The following is a 20,730-nucleotide window of genomic DNA, read 5'->3' as shown; positions in this document are numbered from 1 at the left end:
AGGGAAAGGATACCTTTGTAAGGTTTTAAAAGGAAGGCTTAATTAAGAGGATAGAAGCATTAACTGGCTTTCAACAAGACTGCAGCCCTGCCGCCCTTTAACTGATCTGAGCACTAGAGGGCGGCCTCTTTCCTGGCCAAAAGACCGCAGTCTCTCCTCATATGATCACTCAAAATACTAGACCCATTCCCAGCCATGAGCATAAGGTAGGGGCTACAGGATGGCATTAAGTATAAAGACCAGAAACTTCAGGGAGGAATCTAGTTCTCTCAGCTACAACAGCACCACTGAGAGCTGGTGAAACAGTCTGAATCCAGTTCTGCCTGCGGCGCACAGCACATAAATGCCTGATGCTTCTCACAGGAAAAGGTACTTCCTCGTTTCTGAGTGACTACACCACAGGCCCAGCCTGTCTCACCTCCAGTCTTGCAGGAAGGCATATGTCCTTGTTCCAGAGACTGAGCTACGTCAGGTTTGTAACAGATCCTCATCTGGGTCTGCCTCTGCAAACCAAAACCCAGGGCAGACTGCAGGGCCAGCTTCTGGGTACCAAAGGCCTACAGTGGGAAGAAAGTACTAAAGAGACAAAATAGTTAGCTCCTATTTCATGAGCAGCAAATCTAAGCAGGAACCTCTTCACCACCCACCCCAGCCCCTCAGTAAAACAGCACCTGGCAATAAATTATCACAGCAGAACATACCTTTTAGAGTTTTATTAGTAGTTCTCTGAAGAATCAAAATAGTTAGCAAATTACTTTAGATTCAAGACTGTATATCCTTTGTATTTAGATCTTTAATGATGAACAACATAATACAAAACAAACGAAAGAGACTGATTTCTATGACTAGGTGTTACTCATTGTGTCATCCTAGAGCAGGGAGCTGGAGGGAGAGGCTGTTCTCCAAGGAGAACTGAGGTGGAGTTAGTGCTGGGCTACTAAATTGCAGCCTATTTCTCCCCACTCGATGTGCTGGGAAGGGGCCAATGATTTCTTAAACCAACAACTGCTTCCAAGAGAAGGGAGCTCTAAAATCCTGGGTAGCAGAGGATTGTGGTCCAAACCAAGCCAAAAGAAACAGGCTGGGGCAGGGAAGCATGGTAACTGCCTGGCAGAAGAGGCAAACTCAGCGCCCCATGGGGAAAAGGGCATTTTTTTGCACCTCAGAGACATTGCAGAACCAGTGTAACACTAAGATTTTGTTGGAAAAAAAAAAAAACAAAAACCCTGGAAGAACCTTTCAATTGCACTCAACCTGGATCAGAGTTCAGTCCACCAGTGCAGGGGAGGGAAGCATCTAGCCCTAAAGCAGCAGGGTCTGGCCCTCCCACCCCTTCTTCCTGACTCCTTTTGGCAGCTGGGCCAGGTTTCGGCTGAGGACATAACCCCAGAAGGACCAGGGAAGTCTCTCTGGAGGGCCAAGGTGGGAAGGTCACTTCTCAAAATACAAATACATTTAATATGGAAGGAGCCAGAGCAGTTCTGGAGGCATTCACATGCCCAAATCTTCCCTACTTTCTCCCCAGCTCAGAGACTGGCAAGCACAGTCTCCACGCCTGACCTTCCACCCCCAAAAGAAAATCGGGAAGTGTGTCCCTTCTCCTTCCCCACACATGGGATCCTCAGGGCCTCCTGCGGGGGTGGTTCCATGGCAGGGCCTAGGCAGCGCCTGGTCTCAGCTGGCTCCTGCCCGAGCCATGAGGTCTTCCAAAGCATTGTCCTGGTCATTGTTGTGTAGTAGCAGAACTTCCTTAATGTCTTTCAGTTCAAAGCCCATTTCCTTAAATTTGCTCATTAACTGAAGAAACTCCATCATCTAAAGGACAAAAGAGAAAAAAGATTGAAGAAAGGGATCTGGCCACATAGTAGGGTAGAGGAATGTGTATGTAGGGGGCTGCTTGGGGGAATCTGCATTTTTTGCCACAGCCTCATGAGTTTCTCTGAGGTCCCCCAACAAGCACAAGGGGGCTGTAGAGGAAGCCAGGCAGATAGGCTGATGCCACAGCCTATCATCCTTCAGGAACTATGCCCAGTTCCAACTCCTGCTGTCTCATTTGCATCCCACTAACCAAAATCCATACTCAAGGCAGGATACTGAACCCAGAAACAGCCAGGAAGCAGGCTGGGCAAAGTGACTAGCAATCTCCTCAGTCATCCAGAAGTACGGCTTTTTGCCCAGGTCATTTCCCCTTCCCTTCCCCGGGACTCTAGATAATCTTCAACCCAATACTTCATCAAGCCTCTAACAACCCAAACTATCCAAATGCTGTCTGGACACTTAAGAAATTATGTATTTTGACTACCTCTGCCTGCACTCACTAGTAGGAAAAGGTGATTCTTGGACAGGAGACACTACTTTGTCCCTCCTTTCCAGAGGGTTCCCTTGAGGCACAAAGGGTCCTACCTTTTCCTCTGAACACTGGTGCATTTCCAGAGCCTCTTCCACTAAAAGAGGGTCGAAGCCCTTCTCACAGAGCTGTCCATGTGCAAAGAGATAGTCGAGAATCTTAAAAAAATAAAAAGGTTTGAGCACTTATCATCACTCTTGCCTGAGTTTCCCAAGAGTCTTAGACAAGCCAGTAAGGGTGACGTCTGCTTCCCCCCTGGCTATTAGATCCTGGATAGGACTTGAATTTGTATTGTGAACTGCATCCAACACAGTAGGACCTCAGTGACTATTTGCTGAAAAGACAGGCATACCCTTCTAAACATGAGTAGCCATTTTTCAAAGGAGTTCCTGTCACAGCTGACTCATCTCTCCCAGAATGTCAACTCCACAGACGGGGCAGAATATACTAACAAATAGCCCAAATCACAAAATGCCAAGATTTAGGTCTCCAGTACCCTATTTTGGAACACTCTGGGCATCTATGACAGGATAAACATTTCTGGGAGGAGACATCAGACCATATCTCAAGCCTAGTGTGCCCTCTCAGGAGGGGCAGAGAACAGTCCAACGGCTCCAATGCACCCTTTCCTCTAGGCTTTTCTCTAGCGTAGGTCCCAGGGCAGCCCCCAAAGCAGAAGCACTGCTGCTGAGGCTGCTACTTTCTCCAAAAATCTTGCCCTGAGTCCCGCCAACTCACAGGAAAGGACGCTGGGGCTAGGAGTCTGATGGGGCTCTAGGATATAAGCAGGACATTACTCCAGCCCCAGAGGTCTAGGACCTCTCTCCAGGCTGACCACTCACCACCCACCCCACCCCAACCCCCAGCCAACCAACCACTCACCTGCTCAATATTCTCTCCTTTCTTCTTCATGGCTCTCAGGACACACTCATATGAGTAGCCCATGTTGACCACAGTCTCCACACACTGCCGCTCACTGGGGGACAGTGTCTGCAGTTCAGAATAGGCCTGGGGACAGCTGGGAGTGTTGGGCACTTGTGACATTGAGAAATTAGGAGGTGTGACCTGGTGGTGGAGAAACCAGAGGATCAGGCAGGAATAAAGACAACTGGGGCTCCAGAAGACATGTCCCCTCAGTAGCCCAGTCCAGGGGCTTGCTATTTCTGACACTTACCACATTCCCAAACAGCTGGCCTGGTAGAAAGGGCCAGATTGCTGGCCAGACATCCTAAAGATGGGTAAGGGAGCACCAGATGAGGAAAAGAAAAGCTGGGAAGACACCTGCAATTGGATTGTCCTCTGCCCTCATCCCAGCTTGCAGAATAAGAAAATACTACAAGAGCTACATGCCCTTCTATGTTCAAATCCCTTGGGCTTGAATTGGAGAAATAAGTTCTGAGGCTGCCCATGGGACGAATGGCAAGATGGCTGCTATGATTTCTCTCCCGGGCTCCATTATCCCTTTCACAGGTTGTGCTTCAGAGTCATAAAAGGTTCATTCACCTCAGACACCCCTAACTCTGGGGCTCTTTCCCAACAATGTCTCTATCCCTGCTTCTATCCCTGGGCTGGGCAGAGACTGCGAGTGCTGTTCCCCTGCATGGCCAGTTCAGTGGCTCAGAGCTTTGAGGGCACTCCACCTTTGCCCTGCACCACAAGCTACAAGGCTTCAATTCCCTGCTACAGCTGCCAATACTGAAGGACTATTAGCCACACCAGGCTGGGCCCTCAAGAAATGGAATGTGTACTCCAGGGCCCTGCCTCTACTGTCCTGCAGGCAGCCTGCTACATGCCCTAGGACTCTATTAACCTCAGTCGGATTGATGGGTAGAACTCTTTCTACCCCTTCTGATAATGACTCAGGCCGAAGGCATGAAGGCTGCTCACTCCCAGGCCTAAGGACCAAACCACAATGGAACAAGGTCATAGTTTAGCCCAGCTCCCAAGAACCAGGGAAAGTATTTCAACAGAATTTTTACTTCCTTTGGGGGGAGGGAGGGTGTGCTTAGGAAGCAGGGAACTCAGCTCCCCCCGCCCCATCCTAGAAAGACATTCAAAGTTAATAGCTATAACCAGATACTTTCCTCAAAGTCAGTTGGGAAAAGCCAAAACTATAGGCTTTAAAGCTCACTGTTTCCTTTTATCCATCTCACCCACAGCACACCCCTGGCAGCCTAGTCACAGGGCTCAGTCATTGAGTTACAGGAGTCACAACAGGGCAGAGACTGGATCAAACCAGTCTGGTACTTCGCAGGTCCCAACAAATCTCTCTTCAGGGTCAGGGTCTAACTGGGCTTGAGAATACCAAAAGCCAAATATGATTAATCATACTGCTGGCACAGTACTTATCACATCACAGTATGCTAATGTGAGCACCCTACCATGTCACACGTATTTCTGAATCCCCAGGGCCTTGCTTTAGGTTTGGTGTTTACAGGCCCTGCTCATCAATTGTTGAATAAATGGAGGTCTATTAGGATTTTTTTTTTTTTTTTTTTTTTTTTTTTTTTTTGAGAGCAAGTGGGGGAGGAGCAGAAAGAAAGGAAGAAAGAAAATCTTAAAAAGGCTCCAAGCATGGAGCCTGATGCAGGGTTCAATCCCACAACCATGAGATCAAGACCTGAGCTGAAATCAAGTCAGATGCTTAGCCACCCAGGTGCTCTGGTCTATTAGGATTTCAAAGGGGGAATTTAATTTAACACAGCAAATTGACACTGATTCTCCCTCCCCAAAACCCACTACAATGATCTTTAAGGTCAAAAAAAGAGGGAACAGCAGTGGACAATATATTTCAATGAAATATTAGAACATGGAATGCTAGCAGAAGCAGTGAAGTTATAAGTAAGTGGGAGAAAGAAGAGTCAGTCCACCAGCCCTTCAAAACTCCTGAGAGGGGTTCAGCATTTGGAATCACCAGGTACTGTTGTGATAAGGCAAGGACACAAAGTGAGTGATTAGAGCGATAAGACCCTCAGGGAAAACCTTCCCCACCTGACCCTCACCCTCTTCAGGGGGGCAGAAAGTTCAGTCTCTAGGACTAAAATATGGATACAAGGGATGGCATATGACAAAATGAGCTATAAGAACAAAAGGGGAATTTAAGTAAAAATCCTATACACCAGACTTCCCCAACCTTCCTTAACCCTCAGGCAGAATTCTCAGGTGAAACTGTAAGCCTCCAAAACCTTCACATGTTGACACTTTGCAGAGCCCCCCAAAGCCTACTAACCTTCAACCTACAGTGAAACTTAGTGATTGGCAAGTACACCCCAACACACACATTTCCCCCTCTGCTGATTTTTTTTAAGTGCCTCGCTCTTAAATGTGAATAGAAAGCCAGAGATCCCAAACCAAGAGAGAGAATAGACAAAGAAAGCACTTGGGATTTAAAGTATGGTAAAGTAAAATTTTATTTAAAAGATTGTGAGATTTTTAAAAAATGATTATAAGACAGTCAAAGATATATCCAGAAAGTAAAACATAAAGACAAAAAGATAAGGGGCATCTGGCTGGCGCAGGCAGTAGTAGCACGTGACTCTTAATCTCTGGATCATGAGTTAGAGCACCACACTGGGTGTAAAGATTACTTAAAAAATAAAAACCTAAAAAGTCTCCTCTTTTAAAGAAAAAGAAAAGGACAGGAAACAAAAGGATAGCACATTAGAACAACAGTCAAGGAGGTCCAATATCCAGTTATAGGAATTCCAGAAAAAGAGAAAACAGAAAATATTAATAAAAGAAAAAAATCTCAACAGATGTTGGTGAGGATGCGGAGAAAGAGGAACCCTTCTGCACTGCTGGTGGGAATGCAAACTGGTGCAGCCACTCTGGAAAACAGTATGGAGGTTTCTCAAAAAAATTAACAGTAGAACTACCCTATGACCCAGCAATTGAACTACTAGGTATTTATCCAAAGGATACAAAAATGCTGGTTCGAAGGGGGCACGGGCACCCCAACGTTTATAGCAGCACTATCGACAATAGCCAAAGTATGGACAGAGCCCAAATATCCATCGACTGATGAATGGATAAAGAAGATGTGGTATATATATTCAATGGAGTATTAGTGATAAAAAGGAATGAAATCTTACCATTTGCAACAACATGGATGGAACTAGAGCGTATTCTAACCAAAATAAGTCAGAGAAAGACAAATATCATGTGATTTCACTCATGTGGAATTTAAGAAATGAAACAGATGAACATAGGGGAAGGGAAACAAAAATAAGACAAAAACAGAGAGGGAAACAAACCATAAGGGACTCTTAAATACAGAGAACAAACTGAGGGTTGCTGGTGGGGTGTTGGGTATGGGGATGGGCTTAGATGCGCGATGGGCATTAAGGAGGGTAATTGTTGGGATAAGCACTGGGTGTTATACAAAAGTGATGAATCATTAGATTCTATTCCTGAAATCATTATTACACTATATCTTAACTAATTTGGATTTAAATTTTTTAAAAAATCTCAGATTTTTTAAAAACTGAGCTGAGCCTTATGAAAGGATCTAGGAGGGCCTGGTAGCACAATAAATGAACAAGGCACAGCACACCATGAGTAAACTTCAAATCTCCAGAAATGAAGATCCCAAAATCTATTTGAGCAGGTGGTGGTTGGAAGAACACAGAAGCACAGGAATGCTAGAAAGCAGTGGAGCTTATACTTCAATAAAGTTTCTTTAAAAAGAGAAGGAACAATGTCTTGAAAATTCTTAAAGGGAAACAATCTTCAACTAAGAAATCTAAATCCATCCAAACTATCATTCGCACATAAGGTTAAAATTAAGACATTTCTGGACACTCAAGGACTCAAAACTGACAGGTTACCCAGTATGTTTGGATATGTCAGAATGAGAAAATTATCATTGGGTCTCTGATCGCTCTCTTGGAGCATTTGGACAAAACTGGAAACAAATACAAAGAAACTATGCAGAGGAGCACCTGGCTGGCTCTGTCCATAGTGCATGTGACTCAATCTTGGGGTTGTGAGTTTGAGCCCCATGTTGGGGGCAGAGAATACTTTAAAAAAAAAAAATCTTTAAAAAAATTTTTGTGACTTTTTTTTTTTTTTTAAAGTATCCTCTACCCCCAACATGGGCTTGAACTCACAACCCAGAGACCGAGTCACATGCTCCACCAACTGAGCAAGCCAGGTGCCCCAAACTGCAAATTTTTTAAATGGAGTAATTTATGAGAAAAAAACTGCAAAATTAAAAAAAAAAAATCACAATACAGTATCTGAATTTGACAATAAATATTTACCCAATCATAATAATGTGAACAGCACAATTTACCAAGTTTTGTGATATAATTATGATGGAAGCTATAGGAAGGAGGTAGAGGAGCTACTATAAAAGCTAAATCCTCAACTATAACAAAGTATAAAACTATCTAAAATTGATAAATTTAGGGGGCACCTGGGTGGCTCAGTCAGTTGAGGGTCCAAATCTGGCTCAGGCCATGATCTCATGGTTCATGAGTTTGAGCCCCACATCAGACTCGCTGCTGTCAGCACAGAGCTGGCTTCAGATCCTCTGTCCCTTTCTCTGCCCCTCCCCCACTTGTGCTCTCTCAAAAATAAACATCTAAAAAGAAAGAGTAAAATAAAATTAATTTAGAAAAAGCAACATAAGCACTTTATTTAGAAATACATAGATAAATCCCAGCAGAAATAGCTTAAAGAGTCCAAAGTGCCTAACTAAAGGAAGCAAAACTGGAGTTGGGGAGTGGTGAGTCAGGGAGCTACTGTTTTTCAATATGACTTGATTGGGGTGCCTGGCTGGCTCAATCAGTAGAGCATGTGACTCATGACCCTAAGGTCATGAGCCTTACATTGGGTGCAGAGATAAATAAATAATTTAAAATAAATAGGGGCCCCTGGGTGGCTCAGTCGGTTAAAGCATCCAACTCTTGATTTCTGCTCAGGTCATGATCTCACAATTCATGAGATCGAGCCCCACATCAGGCTCCCCACTGACAGCATAGAGCATGCTTGGGATTCTCACTCTCTCCCTCTCTCTCTGCCCCTCTCTGGCTCACTCATGCACACACATGCACTCTCTCTTTTTCAAAATAAACTTAAAAAAAAAAAAAAAAAACCTAGAGGGGCACTTGGGTGGCTCAGCTGATTAAGCATCCAACTCAGGTCATGATCTCGCAGTTTATGAGTTCAAGTGCCACATCGAGCTCTGTGCTGACAGCTCAGAGCCTGGAGCCTGCTTCACATTCTATGTCTCCCTTTCTGTCTCTGCCCCTCCCCCACTCATGCTCTGTCTCTGTCTCTCTCTCTCTCTCTCTCCCCCTCAAAAATAAAACATTAAAAAAAATTTAGGGGCACATGGCTGGCTCAATCAGTTGGGTGTCCAACTTTGGCTCAGGTCATGATCTCACAATTTGTGGGTTTGAGCCCCACGTCAGGCTCTGTGCTGACAGCTTAGAGCCTGAAGCCTGCTTCGGATTCTGTGTCTCCCTCACTCTCTGTCCCTCCCCCACTCATGCTCGCTTGCTCTCTCTCTCTCTCAAAAATAAAGATTAAAAAAAAATTTTTTTTTTAATTTTCATTTAAAAAAATCTAGAGATACAGGGGCGCCTGGGTGGCTCAGTTGGTTAAATGGCCAACTTCAGCTCAGGTCATGATCTCACGGTTTAGGAGTTCGAGCCCCACGTTGGGATCTGTGCTGACAGCTCAGAGCCTGGAGACTGTTTCGGATTATGTGTCTACCTCTCTGACCCATCCCCATTCATGTGTTCTTTCTCTCTCTCTGTCTCTCTCTCTCTGTCTCTCTCTCTCTTCCCCCCTCAAAAATAAACATTAAAAAAAAATATCTAGAGACAACAGAAGGATTTGTAAGTATTAAAGCAATGGCAACAGAAGAAATGATAAACAGATGTGAACACATAAAAGTTAAGAGAGTATATGTCAAAAAAATTTTTAAATACACTTTTGGAGGGCACCTGGGTGGCTCAGTCAGTTAAGCATCTGACTCTTGCTTTTGGCTCAGATCATGATCTCACAGTTCTCTCTCCCCTCTATCTCCACCCCTCTCCTGCACATACACACTCACTCTCAAATAAATATATATTTTTTTAATAATAAAATACACTTCCAAAGCAAACTGGCACTACTAATGCTTACTGGCCAAATTAGTAAATTCAGAAGTATAAGGAAAAGGCAAAGTATTTTGCTGAATCAACTGTGTAAGAGTAAGAAATGTATCCATACCCAGAGAAAGAGAACCCCAATGGCAGAGACTAACCAGTGAGCAGAGCCAGGTCCACAAAAGGCTGACATAGAGTAAGAAAAGCATGGCTAGGGCTAGGTCAGGCAGTTCTATGCTGGTCTCAGAAGAAGGGCGCATTACAAGATTATTCTTCTAAAGCTAATCCATGGACTTCTCAACTTCTAAGATTAGTTTATATAAACACTAAAACATGGAATCAGAATCTGAAAAGTGAGACCCAAACATCAGGCCTAAAATAGCCAACAAGAACTAAATTCCAAGAACACTTCCCTGAGTTCCTATATAAACAGTGTATACAGCCCAGTTAACTCCTTTACTCCCCTCCCCCATCCTCAAGTCACTAAGTATCCTGAAGAGAAGTGCTTTGTTCTCACCATGGGCCTCAAAAACTCACACTAAGATCAAGGGCCAGGATGGAAATCAGGCTTTGCTTCTTGGGGATAAGGGCCATGACTTCCTTAGAAAAACACCAGAACTTCAGTTCTGTTTATTTGCCCCTTGAAGGCAGAAAATCCCAAGCCAGCAAGAAACAGGTCCCCTTCCCACCCTGAAACGGATGGGCCCGAAAGAAACTCCACAATCAGGTGGGTCAGAGAATGACAGGCATTCTGGTCTGAGAACCATTTAGTTTATCAGCTTTGGTCTCTAAATGGTCACTGTAATTTTAAGGGGGGTTGGGGGTGGGGGACTTAAGGCTGAGGATCCCTAATCTTTCCCAGAGTGCTTTTAATTTCTCCACAGCATACATTGAATCATGAAGAGTATCCTCCTGACCAGGGCCCAAAACCAGACCATGAGGAATTAGGATGAAGTCCATTCCTAGGAGATAACACTAGAGTGTCATGCACTATCAAGTTTATCTGGGACAGGGGGTGCCTGACAGGCTGTCAGTGGAGCATGTGACTCTTGATCTCGGGGTTGTTGAACCCCACGTTGAGTACAGAGAATTACTTAAAAAATAAAATCTTAAAAAAAAAAAAGTTTATCTGGGACAAGGTCTGTGGAAGTTTATAAACAAAAGTGAGTTCTATGACAGTGGGAGCACTCACAGAGACAGTCATTTACCAAGAATGCTACTGCTGGGACTTTAGGCACTTACTGTAAAGTATCCCAAGGCTCATCTTTCTACCAGCTAATACCAGGCTTATTATGGTCTCTGACAGATATCCCACTAATATAATCAGGCTCCTTTCTGGCTCTAAATAAACAGTCTCTTGATATGCTGTCATTTAAAAAATCTGTGAGCTGGTATAGCAAAAAGTTCTTGAACTTCTAGGATTTCTATTCTAGAATGCAATGTATTATTCTGTGCTGCTTGAAACCACAACAAAAGCCTACCCTTTATGACAAAGGACTTACAACTTTTTTGAATATGACAAAATCAGATTTTCAGTGTAATACAAGTTGTAACTTTTATCATTAATCCATCTTTCAACATTAATCTGAATTCCAACCTTCCCCTCTCCCTCCCTTTGTAGGGATTCTTACTAGTGAGCAAAAAAAGGGGATTGCAGGATTTAAATCTGAAGGTTTTGGGGGCGCCTGAGTGGCTCAGTCGAGCATCTGACCCGACTTCAGCTCAGGTCATGATTCCAGGGTTGTAGGATAGAACCCCAAGTCTGGCTCCACGCTGAGTATGGAGCCTGCTTAAGATTTTCTCTCTCTCTCTCTCTCCCCCCCCCACTTCTCTGCCCCTCTCCCCAACTCATGCTCTCTCTCTCTCTCTAATAAAAAAAATAAATAAAATCTGCAGGTTTAAAGTGACAAATTTCTACCTTTTGCTCGGACTTCTGATTCAAATTATCTCCCAGTTACTAAGGCACCACGCAGTCTGCAGAACCATAACCAAGTTAGGTAAATTATAGTACACACAAGAACCAACCTTCTGGGCAGAATGAGAAGGAAAGAGGAAAGCAGGGACAAGATACAATGAGGAGTACCAAGCAACCTTCAAAAAAATGAATAAAGTAGGAAAAAGTAAATAAAAATCTACAAAGAAAGAAAGCCTTTGTAAAAAAAGGCAGCAGAGAAAGAAACAAAGTAATCAGAAAAACACCATTCATGCATGATATACATTATTTTTTTGAAGGAAAGACCAAAAAGATGCAGGCAGGAACAAGCGAACGTTAACCAGGCTAGCTCCTGGTTACTAACACTCCTTTGACCTCAGGAAACTAACCAGAACATACATAAGCAAAGTCCATACAGCCACGTCCCATCTTATCCTAAACCTTAAAAAGAAGAATGTGAGGTGACAACTGTTAGGTAGAATTTAGAAATCTTTGGGGACTCCTGGGTGGCTCAGTCAGTTGAGCGTCTGACTTCAGCTCAGGTCGTGATTTCGCGATGAGTCTGAGCCTCACATCAGGCTCTCTGCTGTCAGTGCAGAACCCACTTCTGATCCCCTGTGTCTCCCTCTCTCTGCCCCTCCCCCACTCATGCTGTCTCTCCTTCTCTCTCAAAAATAAACATAAAAAAAAAAGAACTTAGAAATCTTTGGAGCTCTAATTCGGAGGGAATTTTTTCCCCAAGAGGGATTTAAAAGGCTTACCGTGGGACCAGTATTTGGAGGTGATGATTCTTCTGTGCACACAGACAAGACAGAGAGGGAAGGCATCTGGGAGATCAGATCTGAGGGAGTCAGGGTTGGCACCTCTGTGCCACTGTCTAAGTTCAAAGCTGAAAGCCCAAGAGTATGATGCCCATTGAGCTCACTGGCACTGCTTTGGGTGGAAGGCTTTAGGGAATTCCGGAAGGTGCCATTGCGGAGGCAGGATGTGCTATGGAAAGTGCTTGCCAGCTTGGCTGTCTTCTGATTGCTATCATCAGAGTCAAGTTTGGGAAAGGATAGGGATTTGATATTGCTTACTGCAGGAATGGGGGGGAGGGACACTTTGGAAGACAGCGACATCTTTTCACAGTTGCCCAACTGTGGTAAGGTTATAAAGCCATTGGGTTTGTGAAGAGGCTTGATATCTAGGGTTGCCCGCTCCAGGGATGCCAGGACCTCCTCATCCTGTAACACAGACCCAGAGCCTCCTCTGGGCAAGTTATTGTCCAATAACTGAGCCATAATCGGTCCAGTGGTTCCTACCAGAATGTTTCTCAGCTCTTCCTTCTCATCAATAGTTTTTAACTCCAGATTATCAAATGGGTCTTCTTCACACTCAAAGTCAGCAGGATTGAAATCTGCCTTTGTGTGGGGTGGGCTGAGAACTTTCTGTTTCGTGGCACTGCTGCTGACCCGAGTCGGGGTGAGGATGCTGTTGTGCTGTAAGCTGGCAAGGATGGGGTTAATAGGAGGTGGCATTGTGGCTGTACTGTGAGTCTTGGAGAAGCTCATTTTGCTGTCGCCCTCTGGGCCACTCTTAGAATTCACTTTAGTTTCTACTTCCTCAGCCTTACGCTCTGCTTCCCGCTGGGCTTCTTGGATTTTCTTAATATCTTCAGCCCACTCAATAGTTTTCTTTTCCAAGGAGAAGTCATACTGCAAAGATATAGCACAGAAAGGAGGTGTGAACCCAGGTGACTGCCCTTCCAACTCAATTCCTCCAGAGAATTCACTTCTTCCTCACACCAGCAAAAGAGATCCATTCTAGGCAGCATATAAGGTGTATGGAACCATCCCCAGTTAGGAAAACTAAGGCTTCCTAATCTCCTTATGTGGTTTAATCAAACTACACTCCTAGATTACATCTAGAAAAGAACTAGAGTTCCCACCACCTCTAATCCTATATACCAGGCCAAAGGTACCCTGCCAAGTACTCCCCGCCTTCCTTCTCTCCCCTCAGATCATTTTCCTTTCTAGAATTCTTCATTGGTGGCCTAGGCAGAGCTCAGTGGCCACCTCTAAAGCTTTCCTGATGGCCTGTTCCTTCTTTTGAACTCTTACATAGTATCTGTCTCTATCGTGTGACGCCAAGCACAAGTGACCACACGTAGATTTAATCTTTAATTTTTTCCTAAACATTGTCCCCAACAATATCACAAACCTCTGGTGGGCAGCTACTGGGCTTTAGACCCTCTTGGAGTCTGTTATCTAGCACAATGCCCTAGATAAATCCTGCTCAATAATAACAGCCCCTAACATTTAAAAAGCACTTACCAGGTACCATGCAAGATTCTACGCACTTTGTATGTATTAACTCTGGATCTTTTAAACAACCCTTTAAAGTACCTACCTAAAAGTAGGTATTATTGTTACCCTCACTTTACAAGAGCTTGCCCAACGTCATAAAGCTGGTAAGTGGTAAAGCCTGGATGTGAATCCAGGCAATTGACTACAGATTCTATGTTCTTAAACCACTACCTATTAAGTTATAATGAACAGATTGTACTCTAAATACAGGAAAACTTTTTAATAAGAAATCTAGAAATATTCATATCAGGATTTTACAGTGCAAACTGCATAAGGATTCACTTCATGGTTGTTTCCTTAACAGTACCTTCGAGTATATCTCAATTTACAAGAATTTCCATTTGCATACTTGGAAAAAAAATATGATTATATAAAACAAAATTCACCTTGGACAGGAGAAAACAAAACTTTTGGTGTTGACTCTAAAGCCTCAGAACTAAGCAACGTCTGTGTGCACATTCAAGGCTTCAGAGATAAAAAAAAAAAAAAAAAAAAGGTGGGGGGGAGGGGTGGGATGGAGAGGAAAGGGGCCTATATGCTCAGACCAGAGTTTTAGAGTACAAGAAACACAATAAAGTGCCTCTGGTCATCCCCAAGTCTTTCAGTTCAAACAACACAAGAGAAGCCTGGAAATGCACATGTCAAGAAGTTTGTTTATACCCCCCCCTGGGCACCTGGCTGGCTCAGTCAGTGAAGCATGTGACTCTTGATCTCAACCCCCATGTTGGGTATAGAGGTTACTTTAAAAAATTTTTTTCTCTTAAAAAAAAAAAGAAAAAGGAAGGAAGGAAGGAAGGAAGGAAAAGAAAAAGAAAAAGTTCATTTACATCCCTAAGCCAGCTGCTGAGCCCCAGAAAGGCACCTTGTGATCATGGTACTGCCTTTCTACCACTAACGGTAGTGAAAAAACAGCACTGGGCAAAGACTGCTGCTTCTAACTGTGGAGTAAATCCAATTTTGCACCTAGCTTCTTCCACCAAATACAGCCTGTAACCAACTTCCCACCGCCTGTAAACATGGGTCCCTAAAATTTTACTCTCAAGAACTGGAAATTTATCTCCTTTTTTTGTAAAACCTTTATTGACTTTCATTTTTTAATTACCATAGTAAATACAGAATACTTGGAACACAGGAAAAACAGTAGAAATATTACAGTGAAAAATTGTGATTTGAGTGTACAAATAAATAATAACAGCATCAAATATTTATGGAGTATCAGAAACCAGAATACGCATTATAAATGCATTATCTTATTTAATCCTCATAACAACCTTAAATGCTAATTATCCCCATTTTACAGATAAGGAAACGGAAGCTTGAAAAGTGTAAGAAATCTGTACAAGATTACACAGCTATTACATGGCAATTCCAGCTCATGAATGATACCAAATTCTGCTCTAAATCGAAACACTGACAGCCATTCCCCACTACTGTGACCACCACCAATATGATATTCAGTGAAAGCTTTCTAGACCCAGGGTGCATGGATTATTTATACATGTTTTACTAGATCACTTTGATGAATGTTTAACTGAAAAATTGAGTTTGTACTGTCATGTATGGGCGAATATGACAAAGTTATAGGAAGCGTCAAGGTATCTATCTGTCTAGGACTCTAGGTCTGACTCTTCTCTGAATAGGAAGGAGACCAGTACCAATACCACAACCAAATCCCCCATGGAGACCCAGAATGTCAAAGTTTAAGGGTACTGTGTGCAATTACAGAACAAAAATATTTCAACTGTCCCACACAAGAATGGAGCTCATATCTCTTTTGTTATTAGTGGGTGCTATGAATATAGTGAGCACAGCACCATGCACTTATTAATGCTTTATGCTGATCAAATAAATAGAAAATTCCCAGCAATGCCTAAAATAGCAGCAATTTGGGATTCAAAACAATTTTTCTGGATGAATCAATGAAGCAGTGAATAATATGAGAACTATTAAAAGAAAATGGAGATGTTTTTTAACACTATTGTTAACAGTATCCTGCACACAGAGAGGTATTTACTAATACTTGCTATCGCCAATAAAAAAAGTCACCAGGTAGGGCACCTGGGTGGCTCAGTCAGGTAAGCGTCCAACTCTTGGTTTCTGCTCAGGTCATGATCTCACAGTTTATGGGTTCGAGCCCCCACATCGGGCTCTGGTGCTGACAGTGCAGAGCCTGCTTGGAATTCTCTCCCTCTCTCTCTGCCTCTCCCCGAGTCATGCTCACGTGCGTTCTCTCTCTCTCAAAATAAATAAATAAGCATTTTTTTTAAAAAGTCACCAGGCAAAGAGAACAATGTAAAACTTTATATGGGATATCTGTGTCTCTTCTGGCTCAATAAATTCTCCATACACAATAGGGATAGCAATTCAGTATTTGAAAATATGTAAGATATTAAATATCATTAGTAATTAAGGAAATACACATCAAAACCACAATAAGAGACCCACTGTAAACTCCAAGGATGTATATAACCAAAAAGACAGATTAGAAGAGTTGGCAAGGATGTGGATAAACTGAAACCCTCACGGAATGTGGATAGATTGTAAAATGGTGCAGCCACTTGGGAAAATAGTCTAATGGTTCCCCAAAAGGTTAAACGTAGTTACCATATGACAACCCAGCAATTCCACTTATACGCCCAAGAAAATTGAAAGAATATGTCCACACAAAAACCTATATACAAACGTTCATGCCACCATTATTCATAATAAACAAAAAGTGAAAACCACCAAAATGTCCATCAAGCAATGAATGGAAAAACAAAACATAGTGTTATCAATACAACAGAACATTATAAAGTCATAAAAATGAATGACATACCAACACTTCATTCACTACGCATTGATAAACCTTGAAAACATTATGCTAAAGGAAAAGAGTCAATCACAAAAGACTATATACTGTATTATTCCACTTGTATGACATGTCCAATATAGGCAAATTCATAAAGACAAAGTAGATTTAGTGGTTTCGAGGGGCTAGGGTGAGAGGGAATGACTGCTAATGGCACTGCATTTCTTTTGGGGGGATGAAACTACTTAGGAATTAAGACAGTAATAACGGTTATACACTCTGAATACACTAAAAACCATTTATGTGCAAACCTAAAAAGGCAAATTTCAAGGTATATGAATATCTTGATAAAGCTATTATTCTAAAAAATGTAACTATAGTTCTCCCATTATAATTACTCACTGCATTTAGACTGGAAGATAAATATTTCTTAGAGTAACATGTTGGTGCCTTAGAGAATCTCCCAGAAACAAAACTCCTTTGCCAGAAAGCTGTATTTTTTTAAATCTTAAGTCGCAGGAAGAAGTGTTTGATGGATAGTGTACTCTGTTTTCCCATGTGACTCTTTCTCTAAACTGTAAGCTCCTTGAGGACAGTGATTAAGGTATTTATCTCTATCCCCAGCCCTAGTGGAACACTGCTCAAAAGCAGGCATTCAGTAAATGTGTACTGAAGGAAGAAAGGAAGTCACAAAACATAAGGCTATTTGCTGCTTTCAAGAAGTAATTCTGTACATTTATATATAACTACACTTTAAAGATGAGAGGATTAAGAAGCTATTGAAGAGGTGGCATTTAAGCACAGTCTAGAAGAATAAGCAGATTTTAACAGGTAGACAGCTTTCAGTACAGTGAGAAACAGGAAAATATTCGAAGTGGAGGTAACAGCTCATGAGAAAAAACACAGTACAGATAGGTAATATACACGGTATATTCAATGAATTGGCAGTAACCTGGTATGGAGGAGACATGGAGGAGATAATGAGCCGAGGTGCTTTACCACACCTTACGTCTACACTTGATTCAATAAGGACTGGTGAACCAGTGTAAGTTTTTTTTTTAACAGGGATGTGACAATTTGAAACTTTAACTTAGTAGTATTATTCTAGAAACAATATGGAAAATTTAAAAAAATGCTACAAGAAGAGGAGCCAATTAAAGAGGCTATTGCAATAGTGCAGGTGAAAAAATAAGGTTAAGGATGAACTGGATGGTAAAGGTGAGACACAACAGAGAGAAAAATATCACCTTATTTGAATGACCAAGAAGATAATGAGGACATCAAAAGAGAGAAGGAAAAGAGGCGAATGAGCAAGTCAGATGGACAATGGAGATTTGTTTCAGACAAGGCACAGAATCCCAGGAATACACAGTCTAACAGATTGCAGAAGGTCTGTAACAGATATATAAACATATGTAAGTATGTGTGTGAGAGAGACAATGTGAGCCAAGCAGTAACAGTTGCTATAAAAAATACAAAAGATAAGAGAATGGTTTTTTTTTTCCTATTTCACTATACATCAAATTCTTACTTTTTAAATTTTTAAATGCACTAAACTTTAACTAAAAATTACCACTTACCTGTATTTCTCTGACAACCTGAAAACAATCAGGCAAGGAGAAGCCAATAGGTAGACCAACTTTAGCTGGTGTTTTGAATTTGTCTCCTATCTTAAATGGGACATCATCAAGGTAACTGAAAGTCCCTATAATCAAAAATAAAGTAGAAAATATCAGCAAAAAACTTTATTATTGGTTTTGCTATACTCTTACATCTAGGATACAACATTAAGTTATGCTAGCCTAAAACCAGAAGTTAGAGGGTTGCTTCTCTGACTGCTTACCTTCTCCTGACCCTAGATCTCCGTGCAGGGAGGAAATCCTACCTGAGCCTACTTGATCTTATAAGGGTTTATTTTCGATTATACTTAGCGAAAGAGCCAAAGTACTCACAGAAGCCTAAAAGGCCTCCCCAAAGCCCACTATCCCTCTGCCCTCAACTGTCTGTCGCCTCTAACTACACTAAATCAAGGTGATTCTCTGTCCCTCAACCATGACAGAGTCAAATCTACCTCAAAAATTCTGCAGTGGCTGCTCCCTTTATCTGGACTGTTCTCTTAGATATCCACATGACTTATTCCTTTGCCTCCTTCAAGTCTTTGTTCAAATGTCACTTTCTCAGTGACGCTTACTCTGACCATCCTATTTAAAGTTCCTATATGACCCTCACTGCAGTACTCCCATGTTACTATCTATCTTTTCCTCCACAGCACTTAGTACCTTCTAACATATTATTCATTTTTAAATTATATTTATTGTCTGTCTGGCCCAGTGGAATGTAAGTAAGCTCCTTGTAGGCAAGTATGTAAGTCTATTTTATTCACTGATACTGTCTCAAAACATACACATATTAGGCACTTCAAAAATACTGAATTAATGATAGAACCTCCACAAAAGAATCTCCTTGACTAGATTTCTCTACTTCAGAAAGAATCATTTTTAATTAATACAAGGAATTACTCTACATTTTTTTAAGACTATATTCTGGAGCAGATGTGGAAATATTCAAGAACCACAACACTTATGAAAAAAGGAAAACCAGACCAGACCATAGGAATCAGAACAGGATTATCAGGAGACATAAGCCATATACAACTGAACTGCTTTAACTCCCTAAAGGTTCTCTGCCTAATAGCTGAATCATACAGAAAGACCAGGACACTATCACTGATTTATGGAGTCAGACAAAATGCGAGCAGCTCTTGTATGTAACTATCACTAGCTATACACTCCAAATTGTACATGGTTTCTTTTCTGGACCAGGTTTGGGGATAACTTACTGGCAGAACCATCATGGACAATAAAACAGTTGATAAAATTAATTCTGCTTTTTGACTATTAGTAGCTGTAAGGATTGCTTCTGGGCCTCACACTAGACACTAGTGTATTTTCTTGAGTGCTCATGGACAGAATAAGACAATTACACCTCTTCCATGAAGATGCCTTCTCTCCCTTTCTAAAAATTGATAGATTTCAAGACTTAACAAGCTCAAGATGTAGCTATAATCTTGTCATCATTCCCATTTCCTCAGGGAAATACTGCTCTGATACACCTGAAACCCTCCATCAGGAAGAAGGTCCCTGCTCCCACCCTTGGGGGCTAGAGTTTCTAACATATCTTCTATCCAGAATTAAAACATTTTATGTATCTCCCACTCAGCTAGCAAATTAAATTCAAAACCGTGTCCAATTTAACAATTTTTCTGGGGAATAGTTTCCTAGTGGGTCATACTTTTAAAAGTACTGTTTTCTCAGATGGCAATGCCTGTCACATTCCCACCCCTTTTTACTTGATTATTTCTAGTCCTTTAAGAATGAGCTTTACAACTCCCTTCTCAATCTCAGAACACCCAGTTTATACCAGCACCTCAGGTTGTACGACTCTGTGTTAAGTTTCCTTATATTCCGCCTAGAGACTGTGAGTGACAATCTGAGTGTCCCCTAAGAAGGGATAAAAATGTTTCAAATTTATACCTCCCAATCTCAGAGTAATATCTGGCAGAAGACATGCTCAATAAAGTAAAAAACAAAGAATACATGGTCTTATGCTTCTTTCATATTTAATTCTCACCCCCATGCTAATTCACATTCAATTAATATTTATTAAAATTCAAAGTAATTTACCAAAACTAGCAAGGCTAGTCACAGAAATGTACCAGGTACCCCCACCCCTCAAAAAACTATCAGGTATCATCATAGCTTGCCAACAAAACCAAGTATTGGTTACAACACTAAAACTCTGTCACTTACAAAATTCTTTATATTATAGAGATTAAAAGGAAAGTTGTATCTAATTTCAAAAATTGGGAGGGAGGGCATCTGGGTGGTTCATCCAGTTGACTCCTGGCTTCAGCTTAGGTCATGATCGAGCCCATGTGGGAATGTGGAGCCTGCTTAAGATTCTCTCTCTCCCCCTATGCATCTCTCCCCTGCTTGCTCTAATAAATAATAATAAATTTATCTGCCCTCCATGAACACAGGTGCTCAAATTTTCCTGAAAGTTAAATTTTAACTTTAGTATCCTGATTAACTGGAAACAAAGTTGAAACTAGCATTTTCTAAGAAGCACTGCAAAGATTTACAGTCAAACTAACAACCACAAAATTAAGTCTTTTGTTTAACAATGTTTATTCATTCAGGGGAGCCTGGGTGGCT

The 20,730-nt window shown here is 41.8% G+C and overlaps 1 protein-coding gene across 1 annotated transcript in view; it reads right to left on the bottom strand.

Moving 5' to 3' along the window:
* Positions 1-698: 698 nt before the first annotated feature.
* The window catches only part of UBAP1 (ubiquitin associated protein 1), a 61,731-nt gene continuing 41,699 nt past the window's right edge, over positions 699-20,730 (bottom strand). The window contains exons 3-7 of the mRNA XM_047065595.1: positions 18,097-18,221; positions 12,139-13,074; positions 3,230-3,412; positions 2,404-2,505; positions 699-1,815 (exon numbers count right to left, since the gene is read on the bottom strand). Of these exons, the coding sequence (XP_046921551.1) occupies positions 1,675-1,815; positions 2,404-2,505; positions 3,230-3,412; positions 12,139-13,074; positions 18,097-18,221 (1,487 nt within the window). The 3' untranslated portion in view covers positions 699-1,674. The remainder of the gene's footprint in view (positions 1,816-2,403; positions 2,506-3,229; positions 3,413-12,138; positions 13,075-18,096; positions 18,222-20,730) is intronic.

This window comes from Lynx rufus, unplaced genomic scaffold (genome assembly GCF_022079265.1).
Source record: "Lynx rufus isolate CCGP_SWC_20201006 ecotype Redwood Valley unplaced genomic scaffold, mLynRuf1.p SCAF_10, whole genome shotgun sequence".
Classification (NCBI taxonomy): Eukaryota; Metazoa; Chordata; class Mammalia; order Carnivora; family Felidae; genus Lynx; species Lynx rufus.
The sequence above is the reverse complement of the archived record's forward strand: the minus strand, read 5'-3'. Positions and strand labels throughout refer to the sequence as shown.